General features: G+C 22.3%; 1 protein-coding gene across 1 annotated transcript in view; it reads left to right on the forward strand.

Annotated features, from left to right (window-relative positions):
* Positions 1–15675: 15675 nt before the first annotated feature.
* Positions 15676–24313, forward strand: part of LOC129609656 (aquaporin AQPAe.a) — a 96157-nt gene continuing 87519 nt past the window's right edge. The window contains exons 1-2 of the mRNA XM_055521723.1: positions 15676–15831; positions 20289–20349. Coding sequence (XP_055377698.1) covers positions 20331–20349 — 19 coding nt within the window. The 5' untranslated portion in view covers positions 15676–15831; positions 20289–20330. The remainder of the gene's footprint in view (positions 15832–20288; positions 20350–24313) is intronic.

A 24313-nucleotide genomic window follows, 5' to 3' on the forward strand; every position in this document is an offset into this window, starting at 1 on the left:
AAAGTACTAATAGTATAATAAACACGTACAATATTAAAGTATTACTCAGAAATTAAAATTTCAATCTAAATTATTTTGAGTTTTAGAAAAAAAACGTTTTTTTTTTTCTTATATTAAATTTATGCTAATGAAATTGTTTCGCCTGACCGCAAAGTAAACGAAATTACTTAATTATTTTTGGTCGAAAATTTTTCTTTGTTTTATATATTATTTAGTATTTTGAATGCCTTTTTACTTTTATAGAAAATATGATTAAATTTTATAGAAAAAGAATGTGAGTTTTTTATAGTTTAGGCTCACCTATCAAACAATCTTTGAAATTTTGATATTCTTTTGGATACTAGAATAAGAATAAATTTTTAGAATGACAATTTTATTTTGGCAAAGTCATTTATCTGATATAATATTTAGAAGTGTGGCCACACTTTAAATATTCACAATAATTACTTTATAAATTTGGCGTAGACTTTTTGAAATAATGTGCTCATTTATCAAGTCTCTTCAAATTTTATTTATTTCTTATTTGCTCTACACGGTCATTGAAATTTGTTTTAAAAATTTATTTTATATGGAATATTTAATAAATATAGATAGATTTTAATTTTTAGTGCAAATAATTTTTTTAGCAATTTTTCGCTTGCAAATTTTCTTAATTAAAAATATCAATAATATAATTAGATAGTAATCAGTTAAATTGATAAAGCATTGTTTAAACCACAATATTGCATCATAATTTACATTTCATTTTGTTAGACATACAAGTTTGGGGTGTTCAAGCCAATTTATTAAAAAAATATAGTGTATAAGTAGGTATGTATTGTTCATAGTCAACTCCATTATTACAAAATTTTGTCGGAAACTAGACAAAAAGGCACGAGAAACCCAAAGGGTGTACGAGCTGTCTGACCATATTAACCGCAATAAATCTAAGTTTTTTCGAAGACCAAACCAATAAATTTGTGTTTATTTAAGATGTATCTTAAATATTCTATTATAAAGCTATCGCTGCTGAAACAGACGATCACAATTTCATTATCAGAGTTAGATAACGAGCTTGTTTTCCAATATTATAAACGGATAATAAATATTTGTATATATAACGTATACATGATTATTTTGGAATAAGATATTGCGAATAAGTGTATAAACTGTGATTATTAATCTCTATCTTAAATTCGATATGCTCATTCAAAAAAATTTAACAATAGAAAATTATAACATCTTAAACTGGTTTTCAAATGAAAAATATGAGAACATGACGATAAAAAGGGTTTTAAATATATACTCTTAAAATTCTCGTACGTATAATTGTTTTTGGAAATTCTTATTCGAAATATATAAACTTTAACAGCTTTTTTTAAATTTAAAAAAAATATTATAGCTTTTAAATTTTTAAATTAATGAGAAATTTAATATTATTTCCAAGACATTGATGGTGGGTGTGTTGTGATATCATTTTCTTAATATGTTTTGTATTCTATATTCTACAAATTGAAATAATTCTTTAACATAAATATTAGTGATGGGACTATTAGTGCTTTATTATATTTCTTATTATAAGATTGATAAAAAATAGAATTTAAATTAACTAATAAGAACCCGGAATATGTAGATTTCACTGTGTTAAAGAAGGAGTTGGGAGTTATTTACACACCTTTAATTTCTAACTTGTATGACAGTTAACATAGGTATACCCACATACAATTTCTATTAAATATTTTGAGAAAAGTTAATCAGTAAATTGGTTTGTATTATAATTTAGTAAATATATAGTATATAGTGACTCAAATTGTTTCAAAGATTGTAATGATATTATTTTTAGAGCTATAAAAGCTCATGCAATTTCATGTAATTTTTAAGAAAATTATGATCCTTTTACGAGTCAAATAATCAAAACTTAAAAGGGATGCATGTATGTACAAAAATACGGCCGAAATTGAGCAGAAATTAATTGATGAAGATCTTAATGAGTCAGAAATGATCTTATCAACCCAGATCAGTTAATTATTAACCTTTTTCCACAAGTGTTCAAAAAACCGAAAACCAAACAAGCAATTTTTGTTATTATTTCAGAAGCATTTAAGAATAGCATTTTCATTTTATTATCAAAAATATTTCTTAAAAATTTTTTTCTATTTCCAACATTGTATTTAATTATAAAAAAAAACATAAAAAGAACACACACTCTAATAACATTTATATAACAAAGCTCTTATAACAAAATATTTTTTTCAAAAAAGTGTGACTCTATTGCCAAATGCGTAACCTTCATTAATTGAGCATTTTAAATCTTATATGAGAAGTTAGAGTTAGATATATAAGAAACCGATTGCGTAATAATTAAAAAATAATAATTTTATCATTTTCTTTAGCACACTTTTAATAATATACCAGTTAATAAAGTATTTCTTTTTTTTTTTCATTATATAACATTCATTTAATGCAAGCTATATAATTTTTAAATGTGTACAAGCACTTATGTAAGTGTGTGTAAAGAATTAATTCTAAAAACGGAAATGAAGGTTTCCTGCTTGCTTTTGTTTTGAAATTGAAAACTTTTATCCTTTTATAGAATATTAAGAAAAAAAATAATTTTATTTGTAATTTGTTTTTTTTCCAACTTTTCAAAATTGCAATTACTTTGAACATTTTTCAATTTAACAAATTAAAAATTTTCATTTTTCATTAGTTGCTATAAAAAATTAAAATTTTATTGCAATCATGTTAAAAAATTTTATTTTGTCGATGAAAACAAATTAAATTTAATTTCATTATCTTAAATTTTAAAATTTATAGATTTAATTTATTAAATTCAAATTAAATTTTATTTATTAAATTTATAAATTCAAAATAATTTCATATTTTCTTTGAAAGTCTTTAATATTAAGTAGAAATAAGAAAAATATTTATATTTTTTTCAAAATTATTTTAGAATTCTATTTCATTTATGGTTTTAAATTAAAATTTTTAAAAATTTATCATCCATACTTCTAATATGATCGCAAAATATAACAACATTTCTATATTTTGAATGGGTCCATTTAAAATTTTTATATTGAAATTTTTGTATAATATTTTTTGCATATGTTTAGGCGAACATTTTTATGATTTTCTTAAGAAAAAAATTATGATTTTATTTTACAATTAATTTTTGAATTTTATTTTCTTATTTTTTTTATTTCTTCGATTAAATTTTATGTAAGCTAAACTGATTTCGAGAAAAATATAAATTTTTATGATTAAGAATTTAATGTCAATTTTGTTCAATTCCAACACGTGCAAACGTTTTTGCTTAATTCAAATTTTTAACTTGTGTTTTTCTACAATAAACAACATGAGAAAATAATAAATTTCAAATTCTGGGTTTTAAATAGTGACTAACTGAAAATTCTAGAGGAACTAAGTATGGTAAATAAAATTCAAATTTTATTTTTATTATATAATTTAAGATATTTTGATTTTTCTATTTTGGATTTATAAAAACTAATTGATAAAGAAAAGAAATAATTTTGTACGTATATTGGATTTTCTTGAATGACATATTGGCTTAAACCAATTACTAGCTCAATTCTTAGAAAATATTTTTTTTTTTTAATGTTCTTGTTGACGAAATCAAATTCATTTGAGATCATCTATACACGTGTGAATTTTATTGCCAAATAATAAATGAATAATTACTTAATTATATTAAACAAAATACATAAGAATTTTAAAGTTTTACTTTTAAAATTGAAATTTTAATTGAGACTTCATGTCTCCATTTAAAATACACAATAAAAATGAAAGAAATTATAAAAAAAAATTGTCTCTAACACGAGGAAAAGAAGATTCTTATCCATTCGTAAGATTGGGTTAAATAAAAAATTAATTTCTATTTCGTTTTTTTTTTAAATATAATAAAACATTTAGTAATTTGAAGAAAATTAATTGTGTTAAACTTAAACCATGCGTCAAATATAATTTATTTTTTGTTATTTATTAAAATTGTTAAATAAGAATATTGATGGTAAATAAAACCAAATGACGAAAACAGCTCGTGTGATATGAATTATAATGCTATTCAGGGTAATTCAGAAAAATCTACATCAATAACATTAGCGTTAGAAGATTAAAAATGCATAAAATTTTTGTTCAAGAGTTGGTTTCAAATTTCAATGGTTTTCGAGACGCAGAGAATTCCAGAAAACATCTAACGAACTTCATCAAAATAATGGTTCTTAACAAAATTTTTAGCAAATATTTTCACTAGCAAATTTATAATTAATGAGAATTACAGCGTTAAAAATTTACAGAAAGTGAAAATAACGACAATTATGTGAGTTTATACTTTCTAAAATCTTAAAATAGTTTTTAATGTTGTATCTAGCTCCCAGAGTATAAAAGTTTTTCCAATGTTTTGTTTTTCAAATTAGCGAGAAAAAAATTCTTTGTTTGTATTTTTAAGTTTCGAAAAATTTCTTATGAAATTGTGGCACAAAGAAAAATGAAAAAGAAGCGAAACTGCAATATATTTTTTTCCTAAAACTCGTATGCTTGTTTTTCCGGACATAACAAAATAAGCTCTTATAAAAACAATTTTTTTAAGCTTGTGAAAACTTAGGCAAATACAGAAGTCCTTGACATCAACTCCGGGACAAAAATTTTACTTCATTTGTGATTCTCCAACCAAAGGCACCCTTTATAAGTGCCTACATTATTTTAAATTAAATAGAAAACTCCTTGTATAAAAATTTTATGAAATTTAAGTTTTTCTTCAATAAAAATGTACAGTTACGTAAAACAAGAGAGGAAATTGTACTTAATTAAATTAACAATTTGCTATTTTTTTTTTCATGTCTGAAATTAATAATAAATGCAGCCATATTAATTTACCCAACAAATATTTTATGATAACCAACATAATCAAATATTGTACATGTACTAATCGCTTAAACAATAATACTTTTATTTGTTATTTTAAAAGTGTGAATCTTTGAATACTTATGAAAATTCATCAGCTACCGGTTGCGTATTCGGTTTTCGCTGACAGAATGACAATTAAAGAATGCAATATTGACAATAAATATTTTTTAAAATTTGAATAACCGTAAATAACAAGACCAGGAGCCATACAATTTATCGCATTCAATTTCGCCTTCATTATTTAATATTAATTAAAACGAAAAATAGAGATAAGCTGACGAAAACTTTTTTGCGTAAAATTATCAGTAATTTTGCACTGTTTACAAAACGCTAAGTGCATTTTTAACAAATTTTTAAATTATTTATTGTAAATTTATTATTATATACATTTCAGCACGAAATTAATGATAAAATAATTAAATTAATTTTTATTTAAAATGAATGCATATAAAGAACAATTTGCAGTAATCAAATATAAATTTTTCCATTTTATAGACTCTTACTAATAGTAAATAAATTCTTTTAGTTTTTATAAAAAAGAATTTATAATATGGAATAATGCCAAGAGTTCTAAGACTCAAAGTAAATCGTAATAATAGTAAATCACGTTTAGTTTAACATTATTAAACAAAGGAAAATTTTATAAAATCAATTGATTGACAATATACTCATATTTTCTATTTTTACTTTACTCTAAAGAAAATTAATGCAATTTTCATATTACTTCTTATTTTGAATATGTGAATTGAATAGTTCATTATTGTTTAAAAATTGTTGTTCTATTTAAATTAAAAAATGCAGTTATTATTAGCCGAGGAGGGGACTTGATTCCTGGCACCATTATATTATTAAAAAATCAACTTGCTAGTAAAGATTTTAAGAAGAGAAGATTGTACGGTGAATATTCTTGAATATTTGCATTATTTTCTAAATTTATGATAAACTTTATTAGATATTTTGATTTTTATATAATAAATTTAAATAATAAATTTTCTGGTATAACTGCAAGATGCCATGTAGTCGATATTAAAATCAATTTATGGTAAATATTTTATTTAAAAAAAAAAATGTTGTTGAAAATTTATTGCAACTTTACAAATTAATTTCTGATTAATTCACTGCACATCTATTACAATAAATCTTAACCTTAGAGATCATTCTGTCAATCAATTTGATTTTCCTGAATATTTTCTGTCTACTAGTAGATGTGACTTAACTGTTAATTAATTATTGAAGTAAGTGTTTTCGCAGAAAGGGTTGTTAAAATATTTTATTTTTTATTTTTCTTCAACTAAATTTCCATTTTTGTATTGAAAACACGTAAAAAAAAAATTTTTTTTTTTCAATTTAAAATTTAAAATTAAAATTATTTAATTAGATTTACGTGAGATTTTTTATACTTTATTGTTTTATGACTTTAAAATTTCTTTAGAGGTTTTTCTTTATTGCAAAATATTTTAGGTATTTCTTTAGGTTTTCAAAACAAAATTTGTCATTATTAAAAATATTTCCGTTTTATAATTAAAAACAATGAAAAAATTTAATTTGATTATTCAATCCAATTAGTTTCCATTTTTTTTTTTTCAATTTTCATTCTAATATGATTAAAATATAATTAATTTGAATGAAAGTTAATATTCATCACTTAATCCGTATATATTGTAATGCATCAATGCTATTTATTGCATTATTTTGATATTGTAATGCAATTGTAGTTTTAAATAACCTTACAATAAAATTAAAATTCTTCCCTATATTAATAATATTATGCTTGTCATGCATTTGGTAATTTCTAATATAAAAATGTTTATTAAAAGATGTAATGGAAGAAAATAAAATGAATAATATTGTAAATGAAAAAAAAAGTAATTTTATTTTTTTTTATTTTAATAGCTAATTAGTTTCCAAATTCTTAATTAAAATTTAATTTAATAGATTTTGTTTTTGCTAAAATATTGATTAGTAATTTAATTGAAAAATTGGTATGACAAATGCTGGACCTTATATACACTGAAAAAAAAAACATTATTGTATCTGCCATGGTTTTGCGTGATCCTAGTGAAAAAAACTGGTAGAAATTGGGATAGTGGGAAAAATAACATTTTTTGTAAAGTTTTATTGCAGTGTACTCTTAAAATTTTTTTTATTCTGTGTGCTGCTAAAAAATTCAAGTTGTTTTCCTTATTGAGAGCCATATATTATTGCAGATGTAGCAGAAAATTTTATTGTTTTCCCAATTATTTACTTCAGTCAAGACTATTTAACTTAAGCATTCTCTTTCCAGATTTTATATATAGAAAAGTTAGGTATAATTAACCAAATTATCAGCATATATTTTAGCTATTACAGCAATGTATTATTACTGCATAAATAAAAAAAATTAACGTGAGAGTTATGTAAGTGAATATATTCCGTTGCAGAAACAGTCATAACGTAATACGTTATTTAGCTAAATATTCAATGTTACGTAGTCATTTTAGAAATGTTTTGTTCTTCATGTGTACATACTCATGAAGAATCTCACAAGATCAATTGTAAATTTAGTCATAAAATCTAGCTACATTTTATATGGTAAAAATCAATTTATGTATGATAAGTTCTACGTATGTTTTCTGACTTCCAAAATATAGTGACAATTTTTTTTAGTGTGTGCTTGTACTTATGAAAATTCTTATTTGATGACATTAATTTTTGATAATTAAAAATATTTTGGTAATTAATTAATAATTATCATTTAAAACTTTCCATAATTTCATTAATTTTCTATTAATAACGTATAAGGTATTATTTAAAAAATGCAATGATATGTTTTTATTGTCATTCATGACCATTTTCAGATTTATTATAATTATATATGAAATATTCATTTAATAATTGACTTTATAAATGCGGATATTGAGGATGCTAGATTACAGAAATATGTAATACTTTACAAAAAATTGGCAGTCCGGCATGAATATGTGGACAATTATTTTTTTTTCGGAAATTAATTGCATTTATAGAAGCTTTTCATTTATGCGTGTAAATTTACATAGAAAAGTGCCTAGAACAAGAAAATGAAGTTAAATTTTTTGTTGTTTTTAAGTTTAATTTAACAAAATATTAATTAACTAATTAAGTATCGTGTATGATGTGCGAAATGAAATATACTTATTCTTTGAAGAGTATAATCTTTACCTGTAAAGTTCTATACTGTTTCTTTTGGGTCCTATAACAGGGGGTATTTCATAAAGAACACATTTTTTTCCAATACAATTTCCTAAAAACTTCTAATATTTCATTTACTCACTGATAGATTTCATAATGAAAACAATAATTGAAGTGATTAATAATTCGAAACAATAAAAAATAAAGGAGTGAAATCCAATAAATGGAATTTTTGCGACATCTGTGCTATTTAAACATTATGAATTTTTAAGAGAACAAGCGTTTGGGGTATTTGCCTTCGTACGTGGCTTAATAAACAAAATATCAAATATATTTGCCTTAGTCTTAGTAAGTAACGGAGCCACCAAAGAAGCGCACATCGAAAATTTAAAATATAAAGAGCTATTTTTCTCGGACTATGTGAAAAATAATTTCTTCCTATTATAAACTGTTCAATTATCACTTTTTAAAATATGTATAACATAATTTTCGAAATCATTAATATTTCAGAAGTGCAATACGAATAATTAAATTTTTAGTTAAAATAAAACGTAATTAAATTAAAATAATTTATTATATTTTCAAAAATCAACAAGCTTTCTGATATTTTATCTCAATTTTTGTATTCATAATAAAACTTAATAAGAAAATGATTAATTTCTCTTGTTATTTAACAATTTAACATGCTATAGTTACTTATTGTTAAACTGAAACAATAGCACATTTAAAAAGTTCGAATAAATATCAGTAGTTAAATGTTATTTACCCTCTATATCTGTTTTTAAAAAAAATAAATTGTTAACATTTTATAATCATGGGAAATCGTTTAAATTCTTGGAAGTTGTTAAATTGAAATTAAGATTAATATCAAAAATAATAAGTTAAAATCATTTGTTTTCCTTTGTTAAGTAATTTATTTTAATTTAATATTCAACTATAAAAATATATTATATACAATATGTACATAAAATTGTGAACATGCCGAGCTTATATTAATTTCAATATTATTTTTGAATAAATCATTCAACCAAGTTTAATTTGTTATTTTACGAATATATTTTTTTTTTATATATTTAAAGAAATTATGCTATTGAACCCAAAAATTGCAAGTTCAAAAACATAGTGTAAGCAACAAAAATGATATAAAAAATTTAATTTGATTTCATCAATTAATTTTAATAATAATTTAATTCATTCATAATTGATAAATTTTTGGAATGAATTCGGAATTCAATTTTCTTAATAAATCAATTATTATAGTACGAGTATATTTGAAGTTAGGTTAGGATCTCTTATGTTCGAATAAAGCTTTCCGATGTATTAAAGAATAATATGCTTGAATTCAAGTATTTTCAAAAAACGCTTGGTTTGAGTTGAAAACGCTTCTTTTGTCTAATTTTTCAAAAAGCATATCTTCAAAAAAACTTTTAATGAATCATTCAACATTAACATGATAAACTCTTTTAAGTTAAGCATTATATTGTAGCTAATGAGCACAGTAAGTTTTTCGTGTTTCACTATGGTTTTAAGCAAGAAATCTTGATAACTAATGAAATTTATTAGAAAGTATAAATAAAGTTTAATTATTGAAGAAAATTTTATTATATAAGTCAAATTAATTTTGTAAACAATTTCTAATGAGAATTTTGGGAAAGTCAAAACATATCGTAAATAGTTCTTATAAAAAAATAACATCAAATTTTTGATTCTAATGTTGGACATTTAATTGTACAACAGAATTTTAATTAGTATAGTAATTTCAATTAAAAGGTTCTTCATAATTGCAATTAAAAGGTTAAATTGAACGTATAGTTAAAAATTCCTAATTATTTAGTGAAAATTACAAAAGAGAATTAATTTGAGAAACGTTGGTTGAAGGATCTAAAATTCAAGCTCGTCTAGGTTTCGAGACTCGTTATAAAATGTAACAACAACAAACGAAATTTTACAGCAAATTTGTATTTTTCAAAAAGTTTCAAATGGTTACTTCGAGCACAACAAAAAAAACTATGTTTCCTCGTTTTTCTTATTAAGTATATTATAGATAATATGTATATGTACATGTGCACTTTTATAGTATAATAATGCCAACAGTAAGTTACACATACATTGAGTGCATAAGTACTCAAGTACATACGCTGAATAAATAAAACTTGCCTTTTAGATTAACTTAAAAATCAATATTTTCAAAAATATAAAAAAGTAATAAATAATATTTTTTTTATAATGATTGAATCAAATCTCTTCTAATATTGACAAATATAATGTATTACGAAATATTTAAATTTTAATTTATTTCCTGCACAATTCTTTCAAATTTAGTTCTTGTTTTAATTTCGACTTTGAACATTGTCACCTGTAACACAAGTTTAAATTTCATTTCTTTTCTTTTTTTTTAATGATTTCAATATGACAAAATTTATGAACATACATATGAATGTATGTGCTAATACTGTTTAGACAAATTGTTTTTTATTACAATAAATTTACAATTTAAATAAATTTTATAAAATTATGTATAATTTAAAAAAAAAGACTTAATTTTGGATTTTTAAGTATGGAGGTATAAAAAAATTTATCGTGTATAAATATTCAAATTATAATACGGCTGTAATATTTTATTTATGTACTATTGTCAACAGCATATTCAGCACAAGCCGCTTAAAAGACACTTAACTCTGCTACTCATTTTGTTTCTTATAAGCGGGAGCTTTCTTTAAAAGAAAACTCGATTTTTTATAAAAGGTAAAGGTACAAAATTTTTTTTTAATCACATAACAAACCAAAAACTATTTTCGAAAATATAGATAGTTTCCCAGAACATCGTCAATCCGGCGATCATGTCAACCATCTCAATAATTTTCTCTTTGTAAATGAATGTCATATTTTGTAAATGGCAGGCAAAAACAAGAACTCTTATGCTATAGCTGATGTTTTATAATTTATAAATAAAAATCTCTTTTTTTTTTACTTGTTTTACTTTTGTACATCAAATTAGTCATTTTTAACAATTAGTTTTTGCAAATGCAGCAACCCACATAAATGCAAAAAAAAAGTCAAAAAACAACTTACGTTAGCAGCAAAAACTAGAATTCATGACGCTAGAGTTAAAAATGATTGGAGTTAATGCCGTTTTGAAATTTTGTTCAAATAACGTTCTTTTGGAATTTTCATAATTTTGTGCAAATGACATTGTTGCGAATTGGAATACTTAATATATATATTAATTAATTTTAAATTTTATTTCATTTTGTTCTAATTTGGTTTCTGTTTAGGCTTATACATGGATAAACTTCTATGCTGTGAATAACATTTTTGACGTCATAGTGAACGCTTATAAGACAATTTCTTTTAAATGAGCAAAAGGACATTGAAATTAATTGGAGAGAATGTTTATTTTATAAAGTTTGTTATAACCAGGCTATACTGTATTACACATTCAATCACACACACTTACAAAATCTTTCAAATATAATGTTAAATATTTTACGAATTGCTATTAGAATAATTATTTGCAATATTTTGTTTATTTATTTTTAAACAATGAGAATTTTATGATCCTGCAGAAAATTGATGCTTTCAGAAGGAATGATGTTTAAGTTTAAAATAACTAAAATTTTATTTATATTAATTTTATTCCAATTTGCTTTTTAAGAAGTAAATTAACGCAATTGAATGCATTATACTTATTTATTAATTACCATATAATAATAATAATTTTAATTTTCACTTAATAATTAATTTATAATTTTGACTCATAAATGCTATGCGATGTTTATTGCGATGCAATTTCAATGAAATTTCCAAAATGATTTTTATTCAATTTCTTTATTTAATATTTATAATATTTATAATTTCATTGTTCAAGCTCGTTTTTTTTATTTTTTACAGATACATTGAACATCAATAAGCGCAAATCATTATTATTCCACATAATTTTTCTTATTTGTACCAACATTATTAACCAATTGTTCAAATTGGCTACACTTTCTGCTTCAAAATATTAACAATGCAAAAAAACAAACCAAAAACAAACATTTTTGCATTATGCATAAAAATAAATCTGAACAATTTTTACTTTTCAGTTTCATAAAAATGAAATAGAGAAAAAATTGAAAACATAAAACAAAAGAAGTTTAAATGAAATTTTATACAAAAACGTTATTAATGTTATTAATATTATGTAAAAATTACTATTAAATTTAATTTTACGCTTTAAATTGCATGCAATTGCAATTATTCACTAAATTTCACTTTTATTTTTGATATGGTGTGCATACATTTATGAATTTCGTATATAAATTAAAAATACGTATATGAAATTTAATATATTCATATTGTGGTAAATGCAATTTAATTTTCCCCTAAATGATTTACAAATTGATGATCTTATGACCCTGTAGCTTCTTATTTTATTGCTCATTGAATTGGTTTTTAAGTTAATTTATAATAATGCGAAATCGTTATGGAAGTATTATTACTTGAATTTGGATCAAAAATTAATAAAATATTAAGAATATGAATATTTATTTTGCAATCTAATTTGTGCTGTTCATTTTGAGATATGAATTTTGTTATTAGGTTTTTATATCCGTACGAACGTATGTTCGAAGGGTATACTAAATTTGCCATATAAGCTAAAGTATATGTTTTTGATCAGCATCGAATTCTGAGTCGATTTAGCTTTGTCTGTCCGTCTGTCCGTCCGTCCGTCCCAACTATAACTCAACAACTAATTGAGCTAAGTTCTCCAAATTTTCACAAATGGTTTACAGTAATTAGTGCCAGAACCCTATTTAAATTGGATATGATCGGGGTACTAGTTCGGGTAGTTCCCATACAACTCTAAAAATTATTTGACTTTATCTTAAAAACTATAAAAGATTTGTTATTAAAATTTCATACAAGTAAATATATTAGTAGGACCAATGTGTTTGATAAATTTCGTTGAAATTGCTTGGCTCTGTCTGGGAGCAGCCATAAAACTTCAATAGTAGTTTGGCCATATCTTAGAAAAAATTGGAAAACGCATTACTGAAATTTTGCATAAATTAATATGGTAATACGACAACTTAAAGTCATAGTCTGTCCCACAGTCAGGTAGGGCATATTTATTCGCACATAGGATAGCAAATTCGTACGGATATCACAGATTTGGCACAGTCAACTCTATTTTTTCTCGTTTAATATAAATTTTATGGTTATCTGTAAAATATTAAATTTTTATTCTACATATATCCAAATATTCCGTGTCATAAATGCTTTATTTTTTCTTTATTTTATATTTCAGATTTTTGTTTTATATACATATGTAATATGTATATACGATATGATTGCAAATGATTTTGCATTAACTTATATCATCAGTTTCATTAATACTGCAGATATCGTAATATCAAACATATCACATTTTGTTAAAAAATTCTATTTGAAATTTCCATTTAAGAGATCGAAAGAAATTTTCAAACGAAAACAAAAAATTTTGTGAATCACATAATGTAATCAAAATTTACGATCAAAGAAACAATCAAAGATATTTTAAATTTTTAACTTAGAGATAAGGTTTTACCTCATATGAAAATATTCATATTGCTTATATACCTAAAAAATAGTTTTATTTATAGAATAAGAATTTTACGGTATATGGCATTTATCACAAAGTTGTTCTTATAATGTAAAAAAAAAGAGTTAAACTAAAAGCAAATGTGCAAAAACTATTCAAGGTAATTAAAAATTGTAAAAAAAAGAAAGTCTAAAGCGGTCGATAATAAGAAAAAGTTTATTACGAATGTCTTAAAGACACGAGATTATATACAGATAACAGTATAACACAAAGCGCAAGGCGGCATAAGAGTTCTTTATTAATGTTAGATTTAAATATTTTAATCATGAATAATTTAGCAAAAATAAGCGTAAATGTATTTCATAATATTTTATAATCTAAACTATAGGATCATAATTAACTAATTTTTCATCATTGAAATATTTTAAATTTAAAATCTGTAAAAGTGTTACTTCTTACATGACAAACTCACATAAATAATAATGTAGTAATAGCCGTGTAGTATCCAATTCATTTAATAATATCAAATAGAACAATTTTTCAATTATAAACAAACATGATACATTCATTACATACTAATGTATAGTAATAATGTGTTTTTCCGAAATATTCAACATACATACCAACAACATTGTATTACGACAATCAACACAACAATGTTTACACAATATTTTTAGCAACATTTCTTGAAGAAAAAAAAGTAAAAACAAAATAATGAAAAAAAAAATCTTATTTGAACAAGCGCAATTTATTATCGACATTATTTTTTTTCCACGGATGGAATTAATAAAATCTAATTCATTAGTTGGAAAATAAAAGTTGTTGCATTCAATTTGCATAAAGTTGAATTCAATTGCTCCCCTGTTAATTTTAATAAGATGTGACAACGCACCGCCACTCAAATGGGATCAAATATCACTTCATTTTGCTAAGGAATTTTTAAATAAAATAAACTTTTTGCTAAGGAATCCAGCCTGATGAACTCGAGCGAGTTCCGTAAGAGCATTATGTTTAAAAAGTAAAAATTATTATTCTACATTTTTCCAAAAGCTCCACTCTCATTTACACAAAACCTGAAATTACTTATTAACAGTAACTACTAACTATTCTCATTATTAAATATTAAAGTTAATGAAAATGAGAATTGTAGTTTAACAATAAAAACCCCTAAAAATTGGGCTTTTATTGCCCAATTTTTAGGGGTTTTTATTGTTAAACTACAATTCTTTTTCAAAATTTATTCCCATTTCGTATTTATTGACGCGAACCATAATTCTTATATGAAATTGTGTGTGGAATAAAACAATACCCATCTTATTTATCATATTGCCGTTGGTAAAAAATAGGAAAGCAAAAACATAAAAAAAAAAAAAATAAAATTAAAAGTGTCTTTGACATTGACTGAGCTAAACCAGTAATCAAAGTAGAAGAAGAAGAAGCAAAGAAAAAAACAAAATAATAAAAACAAAAATTTGTACTAGTTAATTTTTCTTTGGTTAAAGAGATCAACAAAATATGTAAGAAAACTTTTTTTTGTATAGTATTCGTATTGGTATGGTACATTTTGCTTAGAACACTGAAAGCTTTCAAAATTGCAGTAGGTAAAACAGTTAACTCGAAATATAAAAATAAAAAAACAAAAATAAAATAAAAATAAAAGTTAAAATTTTTCTTAAGTTTTTATTCGCATATTTACAACAACATTTAGTCAACAATTTAAGCCGTGGCTTATATTTAGGTATAGATGACTTAGCCGTCGCATAATAATTTTTTTTTTGTTTTTCGTTCTTTTTCATCTACTCCGTATTTTCATTTATTTGTAAAGCTGTTGATTGAAATTTTGTTGAAAGCAACTTTTTTTTACATTTTTTTATTTTTGTTATTTTCATTTTTTTTTTTATAATAGTATAGTACTTACTCATATGAATGAATGTATGTATAGTATATTATAATTATATAGATTATGTGTATTAGATATTAATAGAAGAGCAGCCTATTTTGTAAAAACTTATACGGTATATTTTGAATATTTTTAAATTTAATTTCGCTTTAACAGTGAAAGAGCGAACACGTATAAATTAGCACGCGTTTTAAAAATTATACTTTTAATATATAAAAATTAAATTAATTTATATTTTTAATTAAAACATCTTATAAATAAAAAATTTCAATTAATTGAAAAATTATTATTCTTCGTTTAACAGCGAATATTCGAAAAAGTAATTTAATTTTATTAAATAAATTGTTTTATTTTTATTTTTTTGAATTGGAAACATTAGTGTTTGTTATACAAAAGAACCGTTATTTTGGTTTTATTCTTTAATACAAAAAAGGAAAACATGTAAAATAAGAAAAGTTTGGTTTTTGAATTTCGAAAAAAAAGTGATAATTTAATAAGCAAAACAATAATCAAAAATAACATGAAGAATATTTTAAAGATTTTTTTGAAATAATTTTGGAAAATTTTTTATTATAATTTTTTTTTTTGAATTTTTAAAATATTAATTTTGGAATAAAAGTGAATTTGAATTTCTTGCAATTTTCAAAAATAAAACAATCAAAATTTAGAATGTACTATAATTTTTATGATACTCTTAAACAATTATATTTTATGTTCAACTCATTTAATTCATAATCGGGTTAATAAAAATCAAATTTATACTTTAATCTATATAGAAACATTTGGCGAAAGATTAGAGTTTTTGATAAGCGTTTATTTTTTTTCCCATTCTCTATAGTTCTGTATATATGTATATATGTATATGTATATAGCTATTTACTTTACACATACTTACTACACATAAATTTGCATGAATTTTTGAAGGAATTTTTGTTAATTTTATTTTTTGATATAATCAAATAAAAGAAAATTAAATTGATTTGAAGAGGAAAAAATATATTAAAAAATTATTTGATAAATTTTATAAAATAGCAAATTATTGAATACTTAATGATTATAATATACAAGAAGACATAAATACAACTATATAATAAAAGTAATTAAGTATAAAAAAAAAGAAAACAAAACATTTATTTTTGTTCTAATAAAAGTTCCGAAATTAATAAACAATACTGTTATACAGCACAAAATTAAATTTAATAAATGAATTAGCATTAAAAAAATTTCTTTTTGTTATATTTATATGATTCAGTATAACAGTTTATAACAGGTATAACAGTTTGCAAACGGATTTGTATTATAGGCATTTATAAAAAATGTTTAATAATTATTAAAAATTAAGACGTTTTACGGGATCTTCTTCATAATTTACTTTGTAGTATAATTTAATATGGAGTTTTGTTATATTTTAGTATTTTATTTCGAAAACTTGTTCTCATATTATAAAATCAAATTGCTTATACACAACAATCTTAAAGTAAAAATATGTTGGTTTGAAATAACGAGTGCATTTTAATAAATTTAATTTTTTGGGAATTTGACAGTGAATTTTAATATTAAATTAAAATTACATTTCTGTTTATAAAAATTTACATGTTTCAGTTCTATGTTTTTATTAAAGCTTTTGCAGTACTGTCTTAATCATTTAATTTCATATTATACAAATGTTATTTGCTATTCGAAAAAATCTTTCATTTTTTAAAAACTAATTTCGAAACTGCTATTCTTAACTTCGAAAATAATATTTGTAATATCGAAAATAACATAAAAAATTTTCTAGTGAATTTCAAATTTTAAAATAAATTTAATTATATTATGTACATGCAAGTATGAATACTTAATCATTCTTAGAGTCATCATCAAAACAGGTGTTCAAAATAAAAAGATTTGACTGTATTAATATTTTAGTACAATACGTAGAAGGTTAAATATTATTAATTTCAATACTTAACTAAATGTTAAATAAAAAAACTAATATGCACATAAACATATACACATACTACACTAATACTTAATGTTACACAAAAAAATTAATAAGGGTAAAAGTAAGTTTAATTAAAATTTTTGAAGAAACAAAAAAAATACAAAAAGATTTCATCAAAAATAAATTTGAGAAAAAAAATAATTAATTTTATCGACACCTTGTATGTACTTTTTGCATTAACTTGATATACAATTAGGTACGGATTTATATAACCGTTTCAAAAAATTAACTAATGCACAACACAATATTATTTTTATACACATACTCGTATGTACATATACTCAGTTAAATAAATAAATAAGTCGTTATAAATATTTTGAATACACCGTTATAATTTCTCATGCAATTTGAGTACAAGCAATTATGTATTTGATTATAAAATTCCTATAATAATCTTCTATAATTATTATTATTAATTATTACATATTATCATCATTTACATAGATAATGTAACAAGTAAATAATTAAGTATGTACATATTCATAGTGTATAAAAACAATAATTTATATGATGAAACTATTATAAAATTCATTACAAGTCAAATGAAACTTATTTTATTATATCGATACACGCAGTATAAATCGCTTGAAATAAACTCTTTTGAAAAGAAGAGAAATTACATGAAAAATGTTTATTTCCTAGTCTCATATATGTATACAGTATATTTTCGAAGAACAGATCTACGAAAAAGACTTATTTCAGAACTTGTATAGCAAAATAAATTTCCTTCTCTTTAATCTCGATTTATTTGGAAATAGATGCTAAATTTATTATTTCAAATTATTTAATGTTTAGGACCGTACAATTAGATACAAATTGATTGTATACATAATGAGTAATATAGAATAAAATCCAATAAAGCCCTTTCGAAAACTTCATTTCCAGAAAATTTTTTTATGAAATTCGAGTATTTACCATCCATGAAGCTCAATTTTTCAGAGAAAAATCTATGGACTTATTTTCTCAGTAAAGGGATATATATATATAAGTATATCATATAAAATTTCAAGTAATTTCTAACATTATGAACTTGGATACAATGTAATTACTTCTAAAATTTCAAACGTACCCCTAGTAAAAGTACAGTCACCGAGACCTAATATGCACTAAAAAATTTAATCAATTTATTCATTAACATATTAATCAATTCGCAAAAGAAACGTATTTACAGACTGACATTTTGTCAAAAATAGTTTTAATACAATTTTCGAATGAAAGTTCATTTCCTTTAAAAAAAATTTGACTTTCGTTGAAAATTTGAAATTTAATTCCATCACAATACCATTATTATATTGTGCAATTCGATCAGCAAAAATTGTAGACAAGCACATTGTTGTGTACCAAACAAAAAAATAACTGTGTTGTATAGCTTTGAGAGAATTAATGAAAAAATTTTCAGTCATCCTGTTTCAAGGAAACTTTAATGAATTTGTCTTGAAATAAACACGATATGGGCAAAAATGAAGTTTATTTTAAACGGGTTGTACTGTAATACATGCATCAAATATTTTGGATTTTTACTGATACAAAAATTTATGTAAAAAATTTTGTAAAATACCAAAGTAAAATCGAAAACTCAAAAAATTCATTCTAAATTAATATTTTTTTTTCTTCTTTTTTTTGTTTTGGATTAAATTTATTTTTTTTTTACGTTTATAATTCGCTTTTACAGTTTTTTTTTCGTTTTTGTTATTTTTTTTTATAATATTACAAAGTTTTTTTTATACTCTATTACTGTCATCGTTTAACCTATTTTTTTTTCCTCTCAATTTTTAGTCCAATGTTTGAAACTTTTATATACAATAAGTATATGGAAGTATGTATGTATGTAAATGAGTTATAAATAAAAAAAACCATGACGAAACTAAACTAAGCTAAATAAAAACTAAGAGTATAATATAAAATCGATTAATAGATTTATATATATATATATATGTACATGTAAAAAAATATTATGTATGAACATGTTTATGTGTGCGTTTTCTTTTTTTTAGCGATGCGAAAGAAGTTCAAGGTCTTTCAATGCGTTTCTTTAAATATTTATGCAGATACATGGGTATGTATATTATATGTACATATGTATGTATATAAAACAACCACGAACCATATGAATATTTTTTGAATATTTCCTCGTTTTTTTTGGATAACAAAAAAAAAATAATAAAAAATTTTTTTGTGCTTCTTTCTTCCAAAAAAACAAACATGTAAAAGAATACCTAAATAAAATGTATATGTATATGAATGTGTGTGTGTGTATAGAAAAAGATGTTTTTTTCTTGTTTATTATTTACTTTTATACTATTATTATTATTATATGTTTTAAATATAAAAAAATGTGTTTCATTTAATTTATTGTATAAATTATTTTATAATTTTATAAAGAAAAAAAAATTGTTGAATTAATTTTGAGTTATTTTTATGGATATGTCGTACAGAGTCAATCAATAAAAATGCTTAAATGTTTATTAAAATAAAATTGCAAGAAATTCTTTAAATAAAATAAAATAAAAGTAAAATTTTAATATTAAAAATTTGCAACTTATGAAATTTAGAAATAAGTAGCATTTGTTTTTTCTTTTAAAAAATAATTATTTGAATTGTATTTGATTTTTGGAATTTAAGTAATGAAAATAGAAAAACAAATCTAGTGTTATTTTTTAGAATCATTGAACTGAAATTTAATTTTATTTATTAAATTTATTTTTGAAAAAAATAAAGAAATATCCAAGTTTAATTTGATAAAAAAAAAAATTTAATTTAATAAATTTTTCTCTATTTTCTTTGCTTTGAAGAATTTTGTTATATAAAAATCTGTATCACATTGGGATTTCGTCATGGTTGAAAGTTCAGCAGGTATGTTATTTTCTTTTTTTTTCACATTATTTTATGCAACATTTTCGAAATTATTTCGAAATTTATATAAATTTTATTGCGTATAATTAAAAATTTAATGTAGAAAGTTGTGAATTAAAAAAAATAATTTTTTTTTTTTCCTTTAATTCTTACTATACATATACTTGTACAAATTATAATTGAATTTTCAATAATTTCTGTTTTTCTGCTATTTTTTTAATAGTAATTAAAGTAAAACCGCAATTGTTAATTATTGTTAAGTATACAGAAAACAAAAAAAAAAAATTAATTATAATTACTTTAATTTTAAATAATTTGAATTAGAATTTTTTATGTTATAAAAATTTATTGACGATTATTGTGAAAATTTCGAAAATAAATGTAAAAACAGTCGGTCCCGTAATATAAGAACATCACAGGATTTCAAGAATTTCGTAGATAATATCAATATTGCAAGATTTCGAAAGCCTTGTATACAATTTTTGCTATAATTAATTTCAATTATATAAGCAAAAATTTTGCGTCTGAGCAAGTTTTCTATTCATACGTACCTTAACAAAAATTTAAAAGAGTTATAAGCACGAATGAAATTTCAACTACTTACATGATTTTGTTTAAGCTTATTGAAATTCAGGCAATAGCCTGAATTGAGTTTTAGATATGACTGCTACATGACATGAAAATCTAATGACACCAAATGACTAAAGATTCAATACAGCTTCGTGGTCAATTACAGATATCCATTTGTATCTTGATTATCCTACTAATAGCATTAATATTTTGTTTTGAAATAAAACTGGATAACTTATGAAACATAATTTTACGAAATTCACCATTGACTTCTTACATAGCCCTGTATTCTGACAACAAAAAGTAATTTTGATATTTTGAATTTATTTTGGTAAAAACCGAACAAAATAGTTTTTTAAATTATTGTTTAATGAAATTATATTTTAACCTAAGTTGGAAGTTGTTATAATATATATATATGAACATAATACGGATTGTGAGGGGTTACTTTATATATGAATCACAATTTGCGACAAGAAAAATTACTAAATTCTAAACCACAATTTCAGATTCTTTAATTGATTCTTTAATTAACACGATTAACACGAACTTAACTGTTTTGTTGCATTTTTCATTATACGTATTTATTTTAATTTCTTATGTCCTATATAACGCTTATTTTCTAACACGAACTAATTTTGTTACAAATTAGTGATTCGGGTTTTAGAGGCCCCTCTGTATACATTTTAGATATTTTAAAAACATTTATTACAACTTTGTTAAAACTACATTGGGGCATTATATTTAAAGGTAATTAAGGAAAAGTTATCATTCCTCCTGTTCATTAGTTGGTTTCATTTTTAAATTAATTTTTCTCACTAAAATTGTACGGTTCATCTCATTCTCAAATTAAAATTGATATAGACCGCTTATTAAAAACTAAACTTATTTGTCGAAATCTGATTCTAAAATTTTAATTATGAAGAATTATTTTTGTATCTCGAATTCCATGAAAAATCACTAATTTTTTTTTCGCGAAAATAAAAATTAATTTGTATATCTTATATACTATTTATTATATAATTTATATTTTTGACTTTATTATTTTATTTTTACTAAGTGTTAATAAAGCAATTAAAATCGTATAAAAAATTTATTATTATTTGCGGAAAATTTTCTATTATTTTTTCTTAATTTGTATAAAAAATTAGCCATTATTTAGGGTTGTTAATATTCATAATTTGTGATTTATGTTAAGAATTTTATATTTGCTGAAAACTATTAAAAATTTAGAATTTATGGAAAATGTGGTTAATAGCTATGTTTGAATTATTACGTAAAAATGATATATTTTTTTAAACTTTTTTATAATTTTGAGTTACCGAGCCCAATTTTTTTTTTAGAGATTAAATAATCTGTTTAAAAAATTTAAGCAAGATAGAAGATACTACGGATAATTTTGTTCAGTACTTAGTTCAGCTGTAAATTTAGTTTGCAGGACAATTATCATTATTTAAATAATTATTTGTCTTTCAAAATTTTCCGGGTTTACTGAGTATACAAAATTTAGACATAACAACCCTTATTTGGATAAATTTCTGGTTCTATACCAAAAATAAGATTTCACGTCAACTTGACTTTTTTTAAATTTTATTAAAATTCTGCAGTAATTAAAATTGATTTTAATAGTGTGTACCAAAATATCAAAGTACAAGTCAACTTGATAAATTTTTGAGGAATAAATTACGAGATTTAATCTAATTTTTACTAGGTTTAACATTAAAAATCTTTACAAAAACCATTAAAACTCTTTTTACATCTACCTTTTTAATTTTATTTCAAATTAATTTAAAATGCTATAAGAATATAATAACAGTGTTATGAAATTTTTTTTAAAATTTAAAGCCCTTACTGTCGACATTGTTTCTAAATTGTTATATGAAAGTAAATTAAAGTTTAATTATGATTATTTTGAATGATCGATTGTTTGAAATATTTAAGTTGTGTTTAAGTTATACATATGAATTTTAATAATAAAAATTTTTTAAGAGGAAATTTATGAGAATTTTTTTATCTATAATTAAAATTTCATTTTATATTATACTTATAAACGTTATACTTAACATACAATTAATAACGCTGTTAAATTATGCTCGCAATTAAATATGCTTGAATTTTAATCTTTTAGTACAAGTCGAAAAAAAAATAAAATAAAAATGCATTTTAACCATGATTAATATGTTTATATAAAAACCATATCGGTAAAATTTTGAAGGTTTTTCTTCTATAACCTACTTTTATCTTTACTAATTCATCACTATTGCGTTTAAAAGCGATATGATGTGTGCGTTTACTACAAAGATTATTACTTTTATGTAAAGTTTGCTTTTTTCTTCTTTAATAAATTTTCCTTAAAAGTATGACAACAGTAACTATTTTACGAATACAATAAGAAGAAAGTAAAATCAAAAATAATTAGCTCATATATGGTTTTTAAGTTTCTAAGCAATGTGCACACATGTATAGCTGTATGTAAAATATTTTATTACAAATTTGAATTTAAATTAATTTTTATAGCATTTATAGATTCCAATAGTAATAATAACTTTAAGAATTAAAATGTTTTTTAACGGTAGTCATCAAAATTACAACAATAAAATATATAAAATATTTTACTGACCTTTGAAATGCACTTACGATATAGTTTTACGATGTTAGTTTACGATATAGGTTTTATTGTTTGTGCTTCCGGTTGTTTAATTTTTTGTATATAGGAAAGTTTTACAAAAAAATTATGTTGGAATTTTTTTTTCTTCTCTTTTATGCATTTTATGATTTAGAATTGTAAGCAAATCATAGTAAAAATATTTTCTTGTAAATTAATAACTTATCTATATGCAAATGGTAGATTCCTAATCGACTTTGGAAGGATATGGTTACAGTTTTAAAAGCTTAAAAATTCGGATCATTTTTTCTATAATTTCCAAATTTCTTAAGGTTAAAGTATTTGAAAAATTAATATTTAGTTTTACTATTTCAGCAATGAAAATTATATTGCATTTGTTAATTTACCATTATCTTTGTATAACGCTATGTTTTACCATCATAGCGATATGGCACAAAAACTTAATGAATTAAGTTCAACTCATTTTCACAAATACTTTGTAAATAGAATAGTTTGAATTGTAATGGAACCTAAGTCATGACAAAATTTTATTTAATTGAAATTCGATGGCAACTTGCAGTTTCAATAAGTCCCGTACATAATTCTTGAAAACTTATTAACTATATACTCAACTCCGGACGGTACGACTCCAGTTAGATACAAAAAAAAATTTTCGTAAAAAATATTAATAGATGACATAATATCAAAGCAATAGAAATGATACGAATCTGGTGTAGAATTTTAATTTCTTTGAATCTACCATCCCGACCGGCATCTCGATATGTTGAC

The sequence above is a fragment of the Condylostylus longicornis genome, unplaced genomic scaffold, assembly GCF_029603195.1.
Source record: "Condylostylus longicornis isolate FDR11 unplaced genomic scaffold, ASM2960319v2 ptg000004l, whole genome shotgun sequence".
Taxonomy (NCBI): Eukaryota; Metazoa; Arthropoda; class Insecta; order Diptera; family Dolichopodidae; genus Condylostylus; species Condylostylus longicornis.